Source organism: Pleurodeles waltl, chromosome 12 (assembly GCF_031143425.1).
Source record: "Pleurodeles waltl isolate 20211129_DDA chromosome 12, aPleWal1.hap1.20221129, whole genome shotgun sequence".
Classification (NCBI taxonomy): domain Eukaryota; kingdom Metazoa; phylum Chordata; class Amphibia; order Caudata; family Salamandridae; genus Pleurodeles; species Pleurodeles waltl.
Window position 1 is genome coordinate 84418663 of NC_090451.1, and position 18675 is coordinate 84437337.

Sequence of the window (18675 nt, forward strand, 5' to 3'; positions counted from 1 at the left end):
TAAAGGAATCATGAAGAGCAGAGGTAGAAAGGGTAGAGGGCCATCTGAAATGAAGTAGGCAGACGAGAGGCCACAGGAAGGGGAAAGGATGGGGAAAAATGTGTGAAGATGACAAGGGGTAAAGTAAGCGAGACATGCACATTGTTGTTTTCAACTAACCTCAGATCAGAAACACTTGCCTGGCATTGGCGAAGGCAGGCCTAGAACCAGTCCCGCGAGAAGCCGCTGAAACACAAGCATCAGGAGTTGACTGTTGCTTCCACTGTATTCTTTAATGCTGGATTTTTGTGTACCCTCCTCCCATGCATGGCCAATGTGCACCTCTGCTGGTTTTTCGGTTTCCACTGGGCATGTACTTTCTGCTGATGACGCCTCTGTTGCTCCCTCACGTGGAGGAGGTAATGCTAAAGGGATCGGTTCTTCTAGAGCAAGAGTGTTTCTGGTTTGTGAGCAGGGGGCCGGCTACGGTGAACTAGTCGGTCTCCGAATGCTGCTGTCTTGTGGTTGAGCAGTACATTCCCCAAGGATGCAGGAGCAATGATATGCCCATTTCAACACAGTAGTTAGACAAATATATTGCCTTGAATCAAAAGGCCCATGGAAGCTCCATGTGAGGTCACAAAAGGGTGCGTGTCTGGTGGCCAGAATGGAATGGCCATCAATACTGTGGTTCCAAAGCAGGTGCTTGCATGGGTGCTGCACATGTCACAGCCGTTGACAGTTCTCGTTGAAAGCATTTTCTTTCTTCGATATGACAACTGTGATGGTGCATGCAAACATGGCTTGTCGGCCGCATGGTGCAATTTCTTATTTCCTATAAGGTGCACCATATGACCATTTTGAAGGCTTCTCTTGGTGGGGCCTGAAAGTTGCCAAAAGGAATATAGTTCGATGGAGCCTACATTCCAGCTGCTCCCACAACTGATGAGTGGATGGATCAATCAATCAATCAGTGCTTGTAAAGAGCAGCTGCTCACCCGTTAGGGTCTCAAGGAGCTGGGCGTGGGGTGGGAGTAGAGCATATACCGGTGAGGTGGTTTAAAAAAAGCCATGTTTTCAGTTCCATTGTGAAGCTGAGGAGGGAGGTGGTTTGTCTGATGTGGATAGGTAGGGCATTCAAGGCGGTGGCTGAGGTAGGAGAAGGAGCGTCCTCCTGTTCTGGTTTTCCTGATGCGGGGTACTTCTGCGAGAGAAAGCTGAGCTGACCGTAGGGCCCTGTGGGGTATGTGGAAGTTGAGTCGCTGGTTCAGGTGTTGTGGAGGGCTTTGTGTGTGTGGGTGAGGATCTTGAAAGTGATTTTTTTCTCTAAGGGGAGCCAGTGCAGTGTACATAGGTGTTGCGAGATGTGGTAGTGTCGCGGTAGGTCGACGATCAGTCTGGCGGCGGCGTTCTGGATGTTTTACAATTTGCGGGTATGTTTTTTGTTAATACTGGTGTAGAGTGCATTGCTGTAGTCCAGTCTGCTGGTGATGAGGGCGTGTCTGACGGTATTTCTATGTTCGAGGGGGGTCCATTTGAAGGTCTTGCATAGGAGCCGAAGAGTGTGGAAGCAGGTGGAAGTGACTTAGTTGATTTGGTGGTTCATGCTGAGGTCGGGTTCCAGGAAGATTCCAAGGTTGCAGGCGGGTTTCCGAGGGTGGGGAGTTGCCAGGAGTTGCTCCATGCATTGGGTTGACAGCCCATGATGAGTACTTATGTACTCTTTCTCATCCAGTTGGCGACTGCTTCCATGCCTTTGTGGAAGTTGTATCTGGCCTTGTTGGGTTTGTTGGAGAGGGTGAGGATGAGCTGGGTGTCGTCGGCGTAGGAACTGATGTTTATTCCGTAGCTTCTGACAAGGGTGGCTAGCGGGGCCATGTAGACGTTGAACAGCATGGGGCTGAGGGAGGATCTCTGGGGCACTCCGCAGGTGATGGGTGTGGGATCTGTGAAGAAGGGGGCAAGTCTCACTCATTGTGTTCTGCCGGGGAGGAAGGATTGGATCCAGTCAAGGGCCTTGTCTCTGATGCCCGCTTCGTGGAGTCTTCTTATCAGGGTTTGATGGGAGACTGTGTCAAAGGCCTCCGAGAGGTCTAGTAAGATGAGTGCTGCCATCTCTCCCTTTTCCAGTAGGGAGCGGATGTCGTCTGTTGTGGCCAGGAGGGCTGTTTCGGTGCTGTGGTTTGACCTGAATCCAGACTGCAAGATGTTGAGGATGTTGTGGTCTTCCATAAATGTGGTGAGTTGGCTGCTGACTGCTATTTCAATGACTTTCGCAGGAAATGGAAGTAGGTAGATGGGCCTGAAGTTTTTGAGGTTGGTGGGGTCTGCCAAAGGTTTCTTGAGGAGGGGGTTGATCTCGTCATGTTTCCAGTCGTCGGGGAAGGTGGCGGCAGCTAGTGAGCGGTTGATGTGAGCGGACCTTGGGGGCGATGGTGTCAGCAGCTCTGTTGAAAATGTGATGGGGGCATGGAATCGTGGGGGCCTCGGAGTGGGGGTGGTGAGAGGTGTCCAGGTGGAGATTGTTGGTATGCTGGTGTCGGGTTTGGTAGAGGGGGTTCTGCACGTAGGTTGCCCTTGTTGAAACTGTCGTAGATGGTCTTGATTTTGTGGTGGAAGTAGGTGTTGAGTCTGTCACAGAGATCCTGTGAGGGTGGGATGTCCGTTGTTTCACGGTTGGGTTGGCGAACTCCTTGATGATGCTGAAGAGTTCCTTGCTGTTGTGTGCTTGTGAGGAGATTCTGTCTTGCATAGCTTTCTTTCTGGCATTTCTGATGAGTTGGTGGTGTGCGGTGATGGTGGCTCTGAAGTTGCTGTGGGCTTCTGGGGATTTGGTGTTTCTCCAGATTTCCTCGAGGCAGCAACAAGTGTGTCTCGATTCTCAGAGTTCGGGGGTGAACCAGCTGGCTCTCTTTCCGTGGGTATTGTTCTTTTTGAGGGGGGCTATGGTGTTGGTGCAGTCGGTGATCCATTTGTGGAAGGTGCGTCCTGCAGTGTTTGGGTCGTCATTGTGAGCGATGGTGGGGGTGGCGATGGCGAGCAATGGATTTGTGTGCTGCAGTAAATAAAAAGATATAGGGAGGGGATGTCACAAGAAATATGGGCAAATTTGGGGCGCACGGCTGGAAATACTCCAATTAACTGTTTAATTTTTTTTATTTTATATATTGAACTACATAAACATACTTTCACATAGTTACTTTTAATGTGTCATCAATGTACATGTTAATTGAAATATCTGTGAATGCTGCGCATAAATCCATACCATGACCAACAGCACATGGAGCCACTGCCTGAAAATGGTGTGCACAAACAAGTCAATGGCTGACTAGGGCTGGCTCAAGTCCATGTATTGTATATTATGTGTTGTGTGTTGCCATGGGGTATGCCAGACTTCCAATGCTGTTTTTACAGCAGACCCAAAACGGGACGTGAGCTACCTCTTTTCTAAATAGCAAACATCATTTTGTGTTGATTTGTTTTTTGGTAATACATTCATCAGGGCCTAAAGTGTTGGGTAGATCAACCAAGAACATATTTGGTCACTTCTTCCAAACATCAGTGTATGGTCCGTTATTTAAAGTTGACCAATGCTTTGTTAGGCTTGCTTCCAAGCAATTGACTATCTCCCTTTTGCAAGGAACTGTGGTCAGAAATAAAAATACATGCCTGATGCAGTCCCACGGCATGCAGAAAACGATCCCATGAAAAGGGTCAGCTGGCAGTCAGGGCTCAGGTTCATGTAGCCATTCTAAGCTACCAGAGGAAGCAAACAGTACTGGAGGGTGATCTTTAAAGTGACGGGACGCAGCACAATTCTGTGAAATTCAATGATTGTGTAAGCGAAGCAGCTGAGCATTAAGAGGGTTCAGGGGGTTGAGGGGGGTTCCCTTTTAAAATGTGAAAAAAATGGGTTCAAATAGTACTGCTTACAGCACGTATTTCACATTAATTTAGTAAAAGGCACAGGCTCATAGGCTTATCAAGTGTGGGTGTTCTGCCCCTAATACCCTTTCCGACACAGTCCTTTGCTGCTGAAACCTCTTCACCCTACACTTTAGCCTCCTCAGTACCACTCACCACCCGCTCCTGTTCCTTTTATGACCTTGAGTGGTGAAATGCATATTTGTGAAGTCTCACAAACCCCTTGTCCCTATTAATCCCTATTAACCGCAGCTAAAGTAGGGACCTGAGCTGGAAATCAGGAGGGTAAGGCCTGCTTTCACCACCCAAATCCCATTCTCGCTCAGAAGAAGGCTGCTCTTCTTGGAGCAGGGCCGGATTGGGAACCAAAAGCAGTCCTGGTAAAAAGGATCAAACCAGAATCCCTCATTCTCCCCTTCCTCTCCGCTTTTCTCTCACTCTTCTCCTCTCTCTCTGTGTCTCGCCTAGCAGATACCAAATGAATGTGGTGTGGCGGTTGAATCGAGTCCTCAACACACTAACTCATTTCTTTCTAAACCAGTCAGAAAGACTACACGTCCACTTACCTCAAACGCCTCTATCTTCAAAAAGTGTGGCAGGAGTGGGACCAAGCTAAACCTAAAACAATGCAAACATACAGTTTCCTTCGAACATGAAGGGCCAGATGTAGCAAAGGTTTTTACCCATTCTGTGTCTATGGGAAAAAGTGTTCGTACATTTGGCCCAAAGTGCCTTACGAGGTACTTTAAATGCAACAAGAATGAGATTGCAATTGCGAAACCATTTTCGAAATTAAGGGTTAATGTCAAATTAGGCAATGGTAGATGAAACAACAAACAATGGCAAACAGCAGATGCAAGTTAGGACAAGAATAGATCACACAGAACATTTGCTAATAACCTTCCAGGAACGAATCTAACCTCATGTAGTCCCAAAACTAGAATGTTTGGAAGAGAGACTGGGAAAGAGAGGAACAGTGATATGTGTCGCTGGAAAGTAAAAAAAAGTGTAAAGAGGAAGCCAACGAGCAAGACAAGGAATCAGGAGATAAACGAAGAAGAGCTAGAGGGAGCTAGAGCTGGGGGTAGAAGATATGGGAGCATAGAAGGATGATGGAAAAATTTAAAGTGGAGATTACTGAAACAGAGAAATCAACACAGAGGCCCAGATTTCCTAAAGGTTTGCAACAGTGTGCTGCAAAGTCGTGCAAAGAGAAGAAACGATTGCCTTTTGAATACAGAAATGCTTTCCACCGGCCTCACCTACGTTATGCAAAGAGGATATATTCGGAGTGAAACAGCACAAAAACAACAGGTTTTGCAACAAAGTCTCATCTACTAAAGTAGCGTGATCTAGTTTTGCACAGATCCTAACACCGAGTGAAATCGGGTGCAACCAAGTGATCAAGAGATTTCTCGTCTGATACATGTACATGTAAGGATTGAGCTTTAAACTAAAGCACACCCGCGTGGTTGCTTAGGCAGGACATTTGTGCTGGAGGTAGTCGCTTGATTACAAACACGAAGCTAGACACTGCTGTCTTGACTTTGCTTCATAGTGCAAGACTGAGCATGGTGCAGAACAGCCATTTTTAGCACAGGAACAACCGATGGGGTCGTTGGTGGGCAGATATTGCTGAAGCTGGTGCTGCTCTGTCCTTTGACGTTCGTGCAACACAGCACTTTAGTTTTCCATGCAGTGCCTCATTATTTGAAGGATAGTATATCTAGGCCAGACAGTGACAGCACCGACAGAGAGGTGTTGGGAGATAGGTAGACGGGTAGAATTAGCTGCTTGAATGATGTGAAACACACCTAACTGGGCAGAGCAATATCACCGCTCCTTAATGGACGGTCTGTCTCATGCACCCTGTCTTAGTTCAAGAATTTTTTAGAGAACCAAGCAAAATTATATTAGATTTGATTCTCATTTTCATGTGCAGCAAAGCAATTTTTTAGGCATTTTATGATATATATCTATAACCTAAACATGGGATCAACCCAACTCGCATCTCACTAGAGCAATTCCCCCCATACACTCACGAACTCATTCACTTACTGTAAATATTCGTGTGCTACAGATTCGAAGAGGAAGACAAAATCAGCCCGTACAACAACTTTCAAACCATTCATACACTGCAGAAATCTGGTGCCCCCAGAACCATGGGTGCTCCACCCTGGCTTGTGGCCATTAGGGAAATGCTACAGTGGCAGGCGGGCAACAGCAAAACATATTAAGCTAATTTTAAGTGAAAGTGATGTGCCAAGAACTATATTCCTCCTTCATGCAATAATACCTATGGAAGGCTGAAACTTCTGTACGGTTGGTATCTGAACAAATATCTTAAATAATGTTGCAGAACCTTTCCTCCTCCTGCAGCCTGTGCTATGTTCCGCTTTCCCACCATCTCTCTGGTGGACCTCAAAATCTCTCAGCATTGCTGGACTTCTCTTTCGCTGCTGCTTTCCTCTTTTACCCACATAGATATTTTTTTGCTTTCACATCTTTTTTTCGTTTTATCTAACCTTCCCTTTCAACATACCCTATTCCCTCAGTTTATCTGTGTTCATATTTAGTAATAACTTCTGTTTGTGAATACGGCTCTAAGTGTTTATAAATTTAAGATTTTGCTATTGACTAACTTTTGTAGTACTCATGGCCTACTCCTCGAGTTCAGTAGTAAGCCAGGAGTGTTACAAGAGTAGAGTACACCTACACACAGCAAAGTCTTCTATGTTCTAGGCTTAACCTGATAGGCTTTAAAGAACACGCAGTTATACCTCATCTCTGAACATGAAGTGGCCAATTTACAAAAACATGTATGAGTCCAGGAAGCAGTATTAGAGGAATAGTAATTTACATAATCTTACATGCCTTCATGAATCAACCCTGAAATTTCCAACTGCCTTTCAATAAATGTGCAAAGAGGCGTCTTGTACTGCTTTATGTTCTATACAAAATAAAACACATCATGGTTAAATAAAAGTGCCAAGAGGGCAGAATAATGTCTATTTATACTAACTGTATTTAGCTATTCCTGTCACATTCCAAATTCAGTCCCATTTTAGATGTTTTGGGGCAACTTCACAAAGGCATATAAGAGTACGTAGACCATTACTACAGTAGTACTACATTACGTACTTCAAAATTCATTGGTAAATAAGCCCTTAGGTGAATTTTCTAAAAAACAAAAAAAACATGCTGTGGTCTTATCCAGGATGGCCCTATCCAAGCCAGATTTTTCTGGATGAGCACTGATTCTGAAAATTAGATCCATTGTGTGTAAATGTATGTTATGTGGATGTCCTGAAACTCTGGCATGCATGGAGCCTGCCTACATGATCACTCATGTTACAGACCTTCCACCTTCAGCTGTGGTGCTGCAAACTTGGCCAAGCTACAGGAGGGAAGTATACATCTGATGGGCAATCTGTAGCAACGTCTTCCAGAACTAAAGGTTTCGTCTGAACTGGCCCATCATGCTAAGCATTGAATTATTTTCCCTTCAGGGTAGCAAGGAGCGGCACCACTGGCAGAGTCACAATGTCAAGCAGAGTGGAGTGGACGACATGGTCCTTCTGTCCAAGATATCAGAGGACGCCATTGTGGAAAATCTGAAGAAGCGTTACACGGATGACTACATCTTTGTATCCTTTGTAGAGACAGACACAGAAGGACACAGAGTCAAGAAGTGGTAGGGAAGAGACAAGGAACATTAAAACTGCTTTGCTGCCATTCTGTTATATTTATGGAAGTAGTACATTTTGATCAGGCAACTAACAACATAAGAGGCAATGTATCTGCGCATTAGTCATAGTCATGTGGTTGTCTGTGGAAGGGTATGAAGCTTCATGGTGACCTACTTGTACTAGTTTTAGAACATATTAATTCCGGTTTTATGCAATGTGTGATCTTGCAAAATGACTTCATCTTCCTGTGCTTTAGACATTTCACACTCCGAGTGGGATTTTTTGTTGAAAAAACTGCTCTAAAAGTAACAATGAGAATCATTATTGTAAAATGGGGTGCTGGTGCCAGTCTACCAAGAAAATTGCTTAATGGGGTACATTTGAGGAAAATTACCAGCTATATAACAGCACCAACAATCAGTCTTTTTTCCTTTATCTATATAGTTACCAAAAACCTTTACAAATAGTCAACATTCAAAAGTACATCAGTCAATGAAACACACATTTACCCAGTCCCAGCTTACAATTGCTAAATGATTCCTGTATATAGTTTTAAGATACCTGCAACCACATGCAACAATTTTATTAGAGGTACCAGAGAGCAAACAGAACATTTTAGTATTGCTGGCTTTACCTATTATGTGTTTTAAAATGTTCTCAATCATTTTAATCATTACAGATCAAGCAGCCACCAAGATAATCTAACCTGCCGTAAAGCAGAGTACCTGCGCTATTTAGAGTGAAGGAGCTGTAGGTGGCTTGTGCCCAAACTCTGCCAATTATGAGTTTCCCTGTTCTGCTTTAAATCAGGGAACACAATAATATCCCTTGACACAATAGTCTGTCCACTACAGGACCACTGGGTCACCCTGACTATCATTCTGCGACACTGAGGGCAGGCTACTATCCCTTATTTTCCCTGCCTAGATTTGCCACGTGAGGTGTGGAAGAACCGGGCAGGGACATTTTTAAATGGTCTCCAAGTGCAGAGGCCATTTTAACTTTGTATTTGGAAAAAACAAACAAGTTATTTCCCTTCTGTAATGCTCTTTCTGGTGAATACTCTGCGGCCTGTGTGTAACAGAGTTCAGCAAACATGACTAGCCACTCTGAGAGGGTTGTCTTTTGCATACCGTTTCTTTTCTTTTTCCTGATGAAAACCGCAAGCTGATTCATCAAGTCAATAGTCTTTGGTAGTCAATGTAAAAGAACAGAGACCTTTTAGGTTCTAGTAGATGGAGCCTCTCTTCTTTCAAAGGATGAGGTAGGACCAAAAAAATGCCAGCAGAGTCACTGACCGGCCAACATGGCAGAAAGTCATGAGCTTCGGCAAGAAGGCTGTTCTGGTTCTCAGTGCCAGTTTGTCTAAAAAAAAGAAGGTGTAGAAGATTTACAAAGATTGCAGGCAGCTCACTCAAGTGACCTGCTGGCTTAATCGCAATAAAGAAGGTGGTTTCGTGTCAAGAGTTGTAAAGAATAATACCTGTGCATTGGCACAAAAGGCATGCACATGAGAAATGTTGAAACCAAGTTCTGGTCACACTGAGGCATAGCAAATGGTGGTAAAGGGGGGAGGGGGTTGCTTGTAAAAACATTTATAAAATGCATCAAGATCAATGACTTAAGAGAGTTTGTCAGACAAACATTGAAAGGCCATAAGAACTGACAAATACCCTTTCACTTTGGCCACCACTAACAAAAGAAAAAAAGTAAAGAATATCCAAATGTCTGGACTGCAAGGGGTCGCGTTTAAGTCACTACAACAAGCAACAAGTTTTTTCACAGGGCCCAGCTCCGAAGGGCAGATAGCAACAAGGATGACATCAACCACCTCGTCTGGCAAGCCACTGCTCAATTTCCAGTTGTGGAGGAGTAGGTTGTGGAGAATGGGCTGTAGGACCCTTTCTTTCTTCTGAGACAGTAGGTCCTACCTAAGTAGCAGCCTGATCACATGCCAAAGACTCAGGCTCATGACACCCTCCTAGTCCATTCTGTGGTGATAAGAATGACTTCGGTCCTGTCTTTCTTACTATTCCTCAGTATCTGAGGCACAAGGTGGAGTCTGTTCTATTCCAGCTAGAGTTTGTCTTCTAATAAGCACCTTGGAGGAAATTCACTCTGCAAAATTGGTGACACTGCGTGGCGCCAGCATGCCACAGGCCAGGACTTTCTGAATTTTTATTTTCCGCTGAGGGTGGCCTGAGTACAAACATCTTGGTCAAAATTCAGATAAACAATGATCTAAGGGTACTACTAAACCTACAAGCTGCTTGCAGTTTTTACGAGGTTTAAAAGCTTGTGCCAGTACATTTTGTAATTTGCTTTGTAACGTTTGATAAAACAGGTAGGTCTTTTCCCTTTTCAGGCCAACTGTCTCCTATTCCAAATGATTAAAGGAGGCAGTGTAACTGATTAGATCTGGATGACCATGTTTCAGATTCACAAATTCACTATGTGATTTCCTACGAGACCACTTTATATTGGCAGCATTCTCACTTACGTAAAATAAAAACAAGGGCTATTATGGTTTCATCATCATAAAATACCGCAGGTTTACTTAGTAAATTCAAGTGACAATCAAGGAACAATGCAAACTTTTTGTAATAACCTTAAAATCTCTCTGTAGCTGCAGAAAGTATTACAGCTTGTGTTTGGGGATGTACATAACGCAGCTTAAGACTGGGGTGGTAAAACACAAGGTTTTTGGTTATAGAGGCGAGGGCATCTTACTTGTATCTTTGTTGTCAGTTTTCAATAGACAGCCACATTACTTTTTTACTTGATTTAATTCAGATTGTAATAGTCTGTTTTCTGGTCTCATTAGACTAACCCCTTGTTCTAATTTAATTATTATATCTATGATTTGTGACAATGATTAAAATCTGTAGATCAGGTTGGATTATAACATGGGCTAGGCAAGCTGTTAGCTCACACCAACCTGCCAATCCAGACCCAACAGGAGTGATTTAAATGTTCACACTTCCTGCAACACAATTACAACCATAAATCATGTATGTTTTTAGCACTAGACTTAGGGAATGGAACAGGAGAGAGATAGAGAGACATTAAGTTAGCTCACTCTACCTTCCTTAGTGCTTACTCAGTTTGCACTGCAGAACCATTGGCAAGAAAAAGATACTAAGAATCCAATCATTCTGAATCCAACTCACTGCTTCTAATAAGACAAGTGATATACCTTATGACAATATCTAAATTCCTGTCTCTATCTTAAGATGAAACACTGGCTTCGTAGAAGTGCAGCATGAATAGAACCTCTGTAATCTGCACAAGAACAAGGCCTATGCATAACTACAGTCAGTGTTTTGTGGATACAGTCTACGACATGAGAGCTTCTCCATGTGAAATGTTTGCAAGCTGCAACATCACGAAGGCACATTAGCATTTACATCTTCAACTAACAATAATCAATCACTTCCCCACCTACAGCAATATCTTAATATAATATGTGACTCTTAAATAAAAGGGGAACACTGTCTGCACATGATTATGGTCCTTTCTCGTTCCTCTTGTGGAATAACAAATGCTAATTTAGGGTTCATAATTCTTGGAAGGAGGACTCTAACATAGTAAGCAAAATATCAAAGTCTAAATCTCAGAGTTCAAGAATCATCCTAGAATACTTCCCTATATCAGGAAAATCTACATTAAAGGGCGAGAATGAGTTAATGGATTGCCCCCACATTTGATGCTCTGTACCGGACGGACAATCAACATGAGTGAAAATGTTTTCCACAGGGAAAAAATGTGCGTTTGCACAAGTAGCTCGTGACTTCACTACAGAGAACTATGGAACGTGATCCCTTTGCAATACTCACTTGCCATTCCCAGAAGTATACCTTGAAACATGCTAGCAGAGCTCTCAATGCGCTTTTTTGTGAATTCCAAAACGAGTGAATATACACCTCATATAGATATAAATCTACGAACACAAATTTACTACTTGTTTCCAGGATGGGACAGAGGACTTGATTACTTGTGATGTTATCAACGAGCCTTGTGATGTCATTTCATGTATTGTTCATAGATTCCCGGCTGCATTATGTCAACTCGTAATGTTACAGAACAGTCAAAAGTTAATTCCCAAACCTTCTGATTTGACTAAGAAGGAGGGAACTACAGGTTCTTACATTTGCCTTTTCAAACTTAAGTCGAGATGGAGATGGTGGTTTTCAGTGCAAGACACCCAGAGCCAGAACTTGCTTCCGCTAAAGGCTAAAACACTCCCCTTTCTCTGGCTTGCAGAAGTACAGACAACAAGACCGCAGTTGTAATGGTACCACCCGATGAAAGCTCGCAGCTAGGGACGCTATTGGTGGCATCCTGGTGTATTCAGGTGTGGTTGCCATGAGTCAGTCCCTCGCTCCATTCGATCGCCTACATCACACCGCCGACGTGGCCCCCACTCTTGCCTCCGAGTGTTTGCATACCGATAGAAATGTGTACCATGGCGGGGGCTGCCGTCCCAGCAAAGCTGACCGAATGTCACAGGCCAAATGTTTGTGGACTCGAGTCTTTTCTCGCTTCCGCTTTTGTTGCTTGGAGGGAAGCGGGTTTGTCAATATTTGAGTCAGAAAAGATGGTGTTAGAATGAGATGTCAGCGCCCACAAGCTGCACTCCTCGATTCTGCTGCGTCCTTGCGTGCAGGACGTGAGAGCAGGCGCGAGGGTGCAGGTTGGATGAGTACAGCTGCTCTAAGGGCACGTTTGCCTCACAATCTGTCTAGTTAGCTTCGTGCTGTAAAATGCTGCCACTGTCGACTCAAGAATACAAGTAACCCAGCACGGCTGCAAAGCAACTCCAGTCGCAATCGTACAGTTTCTGGAAAACACAGGCAACAGTGCAAGCGCCTGATTTTACTGAACACTTTGTCAAACATACTTTCCCTCACTTTTGCCCTCGCAGGAAGCCAATTTGGAATTGAATTTTAAGCACTTAGACCACTGATTAAAAGTAGAAGAAAGGTACAAAGTAGTAAGAGAAATAAGAAAAACCTTCAAGTGCAGATCCCTTCAGCTACAAAATTGAGGCTAAAGGAAGGAGCACAGATGTTCTCGAGAAGGCTCCAGGCGCTAGATATCAATAGCTGAACGGACCGAAAGGCTATAGAGAGTAACACATGCTAATAAAACAAGAGAGTCTTCAAGTTTTTGCTTAAGGATGATATAGCCTGAGCTTGAACTGAGTCGCATTCCCTATAAGGGGAGCAAGGACACGCACGCCCTACTACCGCCCTTTCTCGTGTTTTTTACAGGGGCTGTCACGAGCCAATGCTAAAACCTTCCCCACTCAGTGACTCTATGCCTGGCGTGCGGAGTCCATCGGACCATGGAAGGCTGGAAACTAGCCATATATGTGTTTAAAGTTCTGCTAGATTATAGTCTTTTATTCAGATGCAGCCTCTAACTTGAATACAGCCATGCCTATAATTGCAGGGAGGTACCATTCCACCTATCAGTGGGATTCATTCATTAGCAGCGCCGAGAAAGTTTTCTCCAGAAAGTCACCTTATTCAGGAAATATTGTTTGTATAGTGGTATGAAAATCGCACTGAAGTGTGCACCTCAGGGTTTCTGAACCATATTGCATGTTACATGCGAATCCTATTGTGCTTTGCTTGCTCTTGTGTGTCAGTGCTCTTTTGAAGCAGTGAGCTTCAGTATTCTCATATGTTTACAGAAAGAACATGCAAACAATGATTATTGCTGCTGCAATATAGAATTGAGCACCACGAAAGTGAATGGCGCGACACAACACATTCGTTTAACAGCTATGTACATATTGGTTTTATTAGAACACTACATGAATGCTTGGGACTTGGAGGCCTCACAGTGAATGGAATCCAAGCAGGTGATCTCTGATATTTTGTATTCTTGGAGGCTCTAAAGAGACACGAGGAGGAAAACAAACACAAGTAATAAACAGGAATGTACTGGGAAGGAATGCTGAAACAGTAAGGTATTCAGCTTCTTTCTGATGGTGGAGTGTTTGTACTGTATTTGAACCTGTTTGGTGACCAGTTCCACACCAAGCCTTTGAGCTAAGCACAGCAAACTGTCTCCCATCAGTTGTAGAATTCTTAGCAGTGGGGGCAATGGGAATTGTTGCATGATTTTCTTTCAGTGCGCACTGTCCGGGTGGGATCTTTGAAAGTATAAGATGTTATAGAGCATTCATAGGTCTGGCTACAGAGATTTAAAGCTGTCTGGAGCACCTCATTTAATAAATTCTTTTAAAAAGAATAATACGCAGTAAGAACAGAGAGTGGGAGGTAGGTTAACCCAATTCACCCTTTGACTTTCACTGGGTTTCATTCTTTGTCACTGCTTAAATCAGATGTCCACTATGGGCGGGCATTTCATGGATGTTTACAATTTGGCATTGGTGTCCCGTTATTTTCTGATGAAGAGGCATGAGGTATAGTTTATATTGTATAGTCACTGTTTATTCTTTGGTGTATTTACTTCGCTGGCACAATTACATTTTCATTGCTGATTTATGCCTTTTCCCCCTTTGGACGTGCATGCTGACTTTAGGTCTTAGTCTCTCATAAATACACACCCCATTTACTAATTGTTTTTCCTTGTTCATTTGTTTAATTTTACTGTCATAACAACATGTAATTTCTTTTTTTACATAGTAAGGGTAAAGCACACACAACGTAAGCTGCAATCTGATTGGCTGACTATACAACATGATTCAGCCAACAACCGCCCAGGATTTAGGTTACAAGTTCCCTTCCTCTCATTCAACTTGACATCAATGCCAGATGAGCTCTCAGTGGCAATACATAAGTGAGTGGTTGGTAGACTTTTGGATGATTCTGAAAGAGGATAGGGCAGATGGGGAAACAGTTTAATTGCTATGCCACACAGGAAAGCCCTAGGTCAAGAATGAAAGCTTTATGTAAGCAACATGTGGGTGGTCACCTGTTGGGTAAGAGATGCTAATAAATATTCCTGAGCACATTTAGACTTTTCAAAATTCAGCCAGCCTCATAAATTAGCCGATGTAGCTCAAGGATGGGAACCAAACTGCCAGAGAAATGTCACAAGAGAGAAACTCAACCAGACCACACAAACCAAAAAACAAAAGATTCAGCTTTTGTCCAGGAACTATGCTGATTCAGTTCTTTAAAAAAAACAGCCATGAAAAACGGTGGTTCGTGAAGGACAAGTAATGAGGTCCTTCCTAGTGGTTGCCTTCCTGACTGAACTCAAATACAATAATACAAGCAAGCATTGCAAGTACTCAGATGAATCAACATAGAGTTCTGCAATTCGTTTTAAACTTAATTTGCAGGCAGCTACTCTTGATAAACCTGAGGGTGGGAGAGAGGACTTGATCATGGATACAAAGCAAGATAATTCAAAAGTGGAAAAAGAGGTTGTTGATTCGTGGGAGAGTGGCTTGACAGAAGTAGACTAACTACATCATTCACTGCTCCCTCTGCCATTATCTCTTGACCAGGTTCCCCAGTACGAGAACAAAGACAGGAAAAGCAATTTAGCATGGGTGGTAAGTGATCCATGTATGAGGGAGTAGTTGACTAGTGTCTATTTACCGAACCTAGGGCCAGATGTAGGAAACGATTTGCGACTCGCAAACGGCAAAAATTGCCGTTTGCGAGTCGCAAATGTGAGTTTCCTATGCAGAAATGCATTTTGCGAGTCGGGACCGACTCGCAAAATGCATTTCCGACTCGCAAATAGGAAGGGGTGTTCCCTTCCTATTTCCGAGTCTGAGTGGGATGCAATACCATTTGCGACCGCGTACGCGGTCGCAAATCGTATCGCAGTTACCATCCACTTGAAGTGGATGGTAACCCACTTGCAAATTGGAAGGGGTCCCCATGGGACCCCTTCCAGTTTGTGAATGGACCCCAAACATTTTTTTCAGGGCAGGTAGTGGTCCAAGGGACCACTGCCTGCCCTGAAAAAAAACCGAAACTAAAGGTTTCGTTTTTTTTTTAAGTGCAGCTCGTTTTCCTTTAAGGAAAACGGGCTACACTTAAAAAAAAAAACTGCTTTATTTAAAGCAGTCACGAACACGGAGGTCTGCTGACTACAGCAGGCCTCCATGTTTGCGAGTGCCTTGACTCGCTATGGGGCCGCAATTTGCGACCCACCTCATGAATATTCATGAGTTTGGTCATTGCGACCCCATAGCGAGTCGCAGTCGGTGTCTGAGACACCGTACTGCATAACATTTTGCGAGTTGCAAATAGCGAGTCGCTATGACTCGCTATTTGCAAGTCGCAAAATGTTTCGTTTCTACATCTGGCCCCTAGACCTTTCCACCCCAAGGATATTTAACAGTACTGCATTACTGAATGTTTCCTTTAGCCCAAGAACTGACAGGTTTACAGGGCTGTGTAAGCATCCATTTATAATCTACGCTGTCCCAAAGCAAACTTCAACCGCAGTAGGGGCTCCCTTAGACACTCCTCTTATCCCTAAACCTGATAATTCAGCTCTGGGTATGTCATTGGAAAAATTTAATATTGCTGGGATTCACCTAAAATTGGAAAGTGATGACTGGGGTGCCTTTATAGAAAATGTAATATCTGTTTTTTCCGTGAGACCTGGGCCCTCGAGAAGATCTTTAGATAAGGTTATTTAACTTATAGTAAAGAAACAACCCCCTCAAAAGCAGGTAGTCCTTATCACATGAGTCAACTTGATTGCCAGATCAAAGAAATTAAGATTGACTCCCCCGATTTATTGGTGCTAAGGTTATCCCCTAGGAATGGGTCTTCTCACCTTCTCATAAACATTTATACCAGATCCTGCCCTTTTAATAAACCATCTCAGACCATAACCTCTCTCATTAGATCACACAGTAAGAGCCATGTGGTACTCATAGCAGGAGATTTCAACATTAAACTTGATCCCTATGGTCCTTTTATAGATCTGATTAGGGAAGAAGACACTCGTCAGGGAATCCGTCTTATTCTGGCCCAATGAAAGCCCCTAAAATCGCAGCCTCTCCATACACCGCCACGCCTATAACTGCTTCATTATAGGTATGGCGCTGTATGGAGTGACGTGGCGGTGAGGGTGGAGCAGCATCCACCCCCTCCACTGACCACCAGCATGGCGCATGGCGCATGGCGGACCTCTCCGCCATCAATGGCAATGAGCCACCATGCGTCATTATTTGGTGGGATGCCGGCCGCCAACACTGGCAGTCATTTATTGACCTCCGGCACTGTTGGCTGCGGGGCACCCTGCCAAGTACGTAATGAAGGCCTATATGTAGCATTGTGGACCTACGTGCCGCATTTGATCTGGTACCGAGATCGAAACTTTGGGAGGTTTTAGGTAAACTTGGAGTTCCAGCTGGTCTTCTATCGCCAATACAAGCCTTATACATGGAAAATGTTGCATGCGTTAGATGGGGACCAGGAAGGGAATTACCAAAAGATATTCCCATTAGTTGAGGCATCCAACAAGGCTGTGTGCTGGCCCCCACTCTCTTTTTTAAATATGAACTGGTGTATTCCTTATTTGCTAGACTGTGAAAATGACTCCTCCAAAATGTCTTGCCAGAAAATACCAGGCCTGCTTTTCGCTCACGATACTTTGTTACTTTTTAAAACCGCCAGAGTTTTATCAATCCAAAGGGGAACAATTACCACCGTCTGCATGGACATGGCCTAGTGACTAATGGTAACAAAACAAAATGTATGATCTTCGGCTCCAGAAAGAATGCCAACTGGAAGGTCACTTTAGAGGGAAAAGCTCTGGGGAGAGTCACAGAATTTGATTATTTAGGAGCCAGGTTAAGTAATTCCACAAATGGGCACCCGAAATAGAGAAACGTATCTTAACTTTAAAGTATAGAGTAGAAGTGATCACAAAGTTCTCAAGAAGAGCTCCCTCTTTTGCAATTTCTCCAGCTGTAGAAATCTACAAAATCCAAGACTATGGGGCCTTGTTGTATGGGGCGGATCTGTGAGGCCACCTTGACCTCCTGACTCTTGAAAAGGCAGAGAATTCCTTTACAAAAAGACTCCTGAAATTACCCACCAGCACTCCTATTCTCCCACTGATACTCAATCTCACTCTTAGGCCTATATCAAAGGTTGCAGCTCTTAAGCCGGTCTTATACTGGCTCAGGGTATAAAATGTGGAATACCTGTCCCCATTCAGTGAAAGCCTTACAGTCCTATTAGTTGGGCAAGGATATACTTTAATTACTTGGCTCTCCTACGTAAAAAACTGGATGCCAAAATTAGGCATGAGTGAGTTCTGGACACAGCCCACAAGTATTCCTCAAGGTGTAGTGATACCCTAGATACACTTTATTGGGATCATGTCATAGAATCTAAGATAATGGCCTTAAAAAGCAAGGAACCCCACTGAGTACCAACATGGCTGTCAACAATTCCTTGTTGAAGTGTTGGCAGCCAATCTGATCTCAGCATGAGATCAGAAGGGATCGCAGAGCCTTCGCATCCCTATATATACAAATTTGGATTTTCTTTAATATCGCAAAAACGACGGAATGGACCAGGAGTGACTTTTATGCCAAATTTGGTGTAAATCCATCCAGCGGTTCGGGTGCTTTCGCTGTTCAAAATCCTCATGGCAATTAACATACGAAATACTAATGCTCCTATTTTGACCCCCACCTTTTCTCGGCCCCCGCTTGAAGGATCACCCTGAAACTTTCCAGACAGCAGCTGACATGACTGTCAATGTTTTAGGAAAAGTTTGTGAAGATTCATCAAGACATAGGCAAGTAAAATATGAAACTATACATATATATATATATATATATATATATATATATATATATATACGCACATATATATATAAAAAACAACATTAATACATAGTATTTTTAAATATATATATATATATACAGCCTATAATATAGGCTAAAAATACATAAATTATATTGATTTTTCAATTAATCAGTCATTTCACAGTATGAACTATTTCTGTAATGCAGAAAACAAGAAACAAAAGGTGTAACTACAGCCTTTATTTGACCAGAAAACTGCAATGAAATTAAATGTATAGTTAGCCAGCAGGCTGCATTTAAAAGCATAACAGT

The 18675-nt window shown here is 43.4% G+C and overlaps 1 protein-coding gene across 1 annotated transcript in view; it reads left to right on the top strand.

Moving 5' to 3' along the window:
- MYO1F (myosin IF) overlaps window positions 1-18675 on the top strand; it is a 235806-nt gene that overhangs the window by 56624 nt on the left and 160507 nt on the right. The window contains exon 2 of the mRNA XM_069217167.1: window positions 7413-7550. Coding sequence (XP_069073268.1) covers window positions 7413-7550 — 138 coding nt within the window. The remainder of the gene's footprint in view (window positions 1-7412; window positions 7551-18675) is intronic.